The sequence below is a fragment of the Anopheles darlingi genome, chromosome 2 (assembly GCF_943734745.1).
Source record: "Anopheles darlingi chromosome 2, idAnoDarlMG_H_01, whole genome shotgun sequence".
NCBI classification, from domain to species: domain Eukaryota; kingdom Metazoa; phylum Arthropoda; class Insecta; order Diptera; family Culicidae; genus Anopheles; species Anopheles darlingi.
The window spans coordinates 25,084,403-25,086,902 of NC_064874.1; the positions used below are offsets into that span (position 1 = coordinate 25,084,403).

At 46.2% G+C, this 2,500-nt stretch overlaps 2 protein-coding genes across 2 annotated transcripts in view; one reads left to right on the forward strand and one right to left on the reverse strand.

The window, feature by feature from the left end:
• Positions 1-2,500, forward strand: part of LOC125947942 (CCR4-NOT transcription complex subunit 6-like) — a 151,721-nt gene that overhangs the window by 35,414 nt on the left and 113,807 nt on the right. The window lies entirely within an intron of this gene.
• LOC125947913 (wolframin) overlaps positions 758-2,500 on the reverse strand; it is a 3,398-nt gene continuing 1,655 nt past the window's right edge. The window contains exons 2-3 of the mRNA XM_049673447.1: positions 1,666-2,500; positions 758-1,587 (exon numbers count right to left, since the gene is read on the reverse strand). The exon at positions 1,666-2,500 is cut by the window's right edge and continues 1,392 nt beyond it. Coding sequence (XP_049529404.1) covers positions 1,146-1,587; positions 1,666-2,500 — 1,277 coding nt within the window. The 3' untranslated portion in view covers positions 758-1,145. The remainder of the gene's footprint in view (positions 1,588-1,665) is intronic.

The following is a 2,500-nucleotide window of genomic DNA, read 5'->3' on the forward strand; positions in this document are numbered from 1 at the left end:
CACAAGCCTGGTCGGCCCACCGAAGAAGACACTATTCGAGCGAAAGCGATACAAGCAGTACCTCGTCGTTTATTACATTCTAAAATAACTCTTTCGTCACATGACGGAATTTCCCCCCTCAGCACAGAGGGGCATCAAATGGATGGTAAAAAATTGAATCGGACAAAAACCGTTTGCCTCCTTCCCCTCCTCGACTCATGCAACACAACCTTCTGCAATCCATTTCATTCGCTTGACGATTGACGTGTTAATGTGTTTTTCGTCTTCCCCACGAATAATCGTTTTTTCGGGTTATTTTTTTGAAAACATCAGGTTTGTTGATTCTAGGTTGACGATCCACGCTGTATACTGTTGAGCAAAATTATGTATCTTTCTCCTTGCCAATATGAATTTATGAATATGACGTACATGCTGCGGATCGCTTCGTGGGCCCGTGCTATTTTGAAAAAAATGTGACAAACGTTTGCATTTCGCTGATTTGAATTGTCTTTGTCCTGTGGGCGAACAGTCAAATGATTTTGCTGCAAAAGGAAAGAACGAATGAGAATGTGAAATTTTCATCACCTTTTAGATCAGTCACCTTCAAATAATTTGTCCTTTCAATCTTTCAATGGCTTAATTATTTCTAATTCAAGGCAATATTAAAAAAGCGGCCTCAATAACGCTTTTGTCACTTGAACAATATTCCATTTATGGGCAGTAATGAGAAAGAAGCCCGAAACCAAAAAATAACTATGAACAGCAGATACTTCATCAACATGTTACATATACTTTATTTTCATTGTTCATAACTTAGTAAGTAGTGTTAACTCAACGCAAAAGGTGCCAAAATTAAATCTAAAACTAAAATTTGCTTCGAGAACTCCGTACATAACCATCCTTATTTAACCATACAGTGGACCAACGCCAGGCTACTATCACGCAGGAAAACTCAATAGTCAAATAATACCGGCGAGACGCAACAGTGGATAGCCACAAATATACACGTGTGCGTTAGCACGTGGTCACACGAAATAGGTAGACTAGCGAACGAAGAGAAACGGTTTGTATTGACCAGCATCGATTACGGAGTTTCAATATTATTCATAAGTGCGAGTGTCAGTGCAAGTAGCGCGCACCAATGGACAAAAGTACAGCACACTTTACTACTTGAAGATAACCACCGGATTGAAGAGCACATTGAGCAGATACTTCAATCCCCGGAGCAGATCCCGCATGCGCCCATTAATCTTCATCCGCTCGCCCGTATGGACTGAGGTCAGTGCGGGATTGCGACACTGGATACAGCCAACCGATTGCAGCTCGATCAGTGGGTTTTTGCGTCCCAAGCGCATACCGTGAACGCCAAAACTTTGGCCACCTGTACCCCACTGTTGCTCGGTTCCGGCACCGGACGCCATGCTTGCAGCGCCAATCGTTGCTGATGATTGTGTGGACCCTCGCAGTACTCCGATGAACCAGATGCGATCGGAATGGTTCAGGCTTTGAGTAAAGTTACCGAAGGCATGCTGAGCTCGCAGGACGATTTCGGCCGGTTTCGAGAGCAGTCCGGAGGTCGCCATCCGTACCTTTAGCTCATACTCATATCTAGAACGAAAGGAACATAGCATTTAGTCATTAAAGCACATCCGAAGCATCCCACAATGGTTCCATCATTAGACTTACGTGTTCCACTTATTCAGATGACAAGTACGCTGACGTTGCATGAAATGGCGCAGGTTCTCACAGTCACCATCGGACGATCCGTTCAGATTGCCACAGTCCGGCTCGATGGGTTCGCCGTAAAAGCAGTTGATGCGATCGGCCAGAAATTTCGGCAGATATCCTTCGATCAGCTCGGAGCGTATGTTTTTACGACTTGTGATGGCCATATCAACGACTGTGCCTTCCCAGCGTACCACCGTCCCGTCGAGATTACTGCAGCGCAGCTGCGTTCGTATCTTGTTCTCGCTTTCCCAGGCTGGCTGATGACAGAATTTGTAATACAAATCCCAACCCAGGCTCGCTGGGAGTGGTTTGTTGGTTATTGGACCATCGCCACCATCACCGTCCACTCCACCAGCACCAGGGGTTGTTGTTTCGTACAAATTGCTCCCATCAACACCGCTGCCAATCGTCTCAAAGTTGGACATCATGTGGGGCAGCGTAAGGAAAATGGTTCCGATTACGCAGATCGTAATCTGTAGAACTGTTACATACTTTTCTGTGCGCCGTGAGCTTGCCATGTATCCAGAAATTGCAACAGCTGTAATAGCGGCCGTTACGGAAGTCCACAGCCGTACGGTGGAGTCGGTTAGCGAGAGCCAATCGATGACGGCAAATACTGGTATCAGTAGCGTTACAATTCCGAATAGTGGTAGAAAGAGCAGCAAACCCGACAGACCGAGTGCTCCTCGCAGCAGTCCGAACATCGTTGCCGACTGTGAGCTGATTAGACACAGCTGCAGCCAGGAAAGGGTAACGCAATGTGGCACTAGGTACTGATACGTACCCCGCCAAC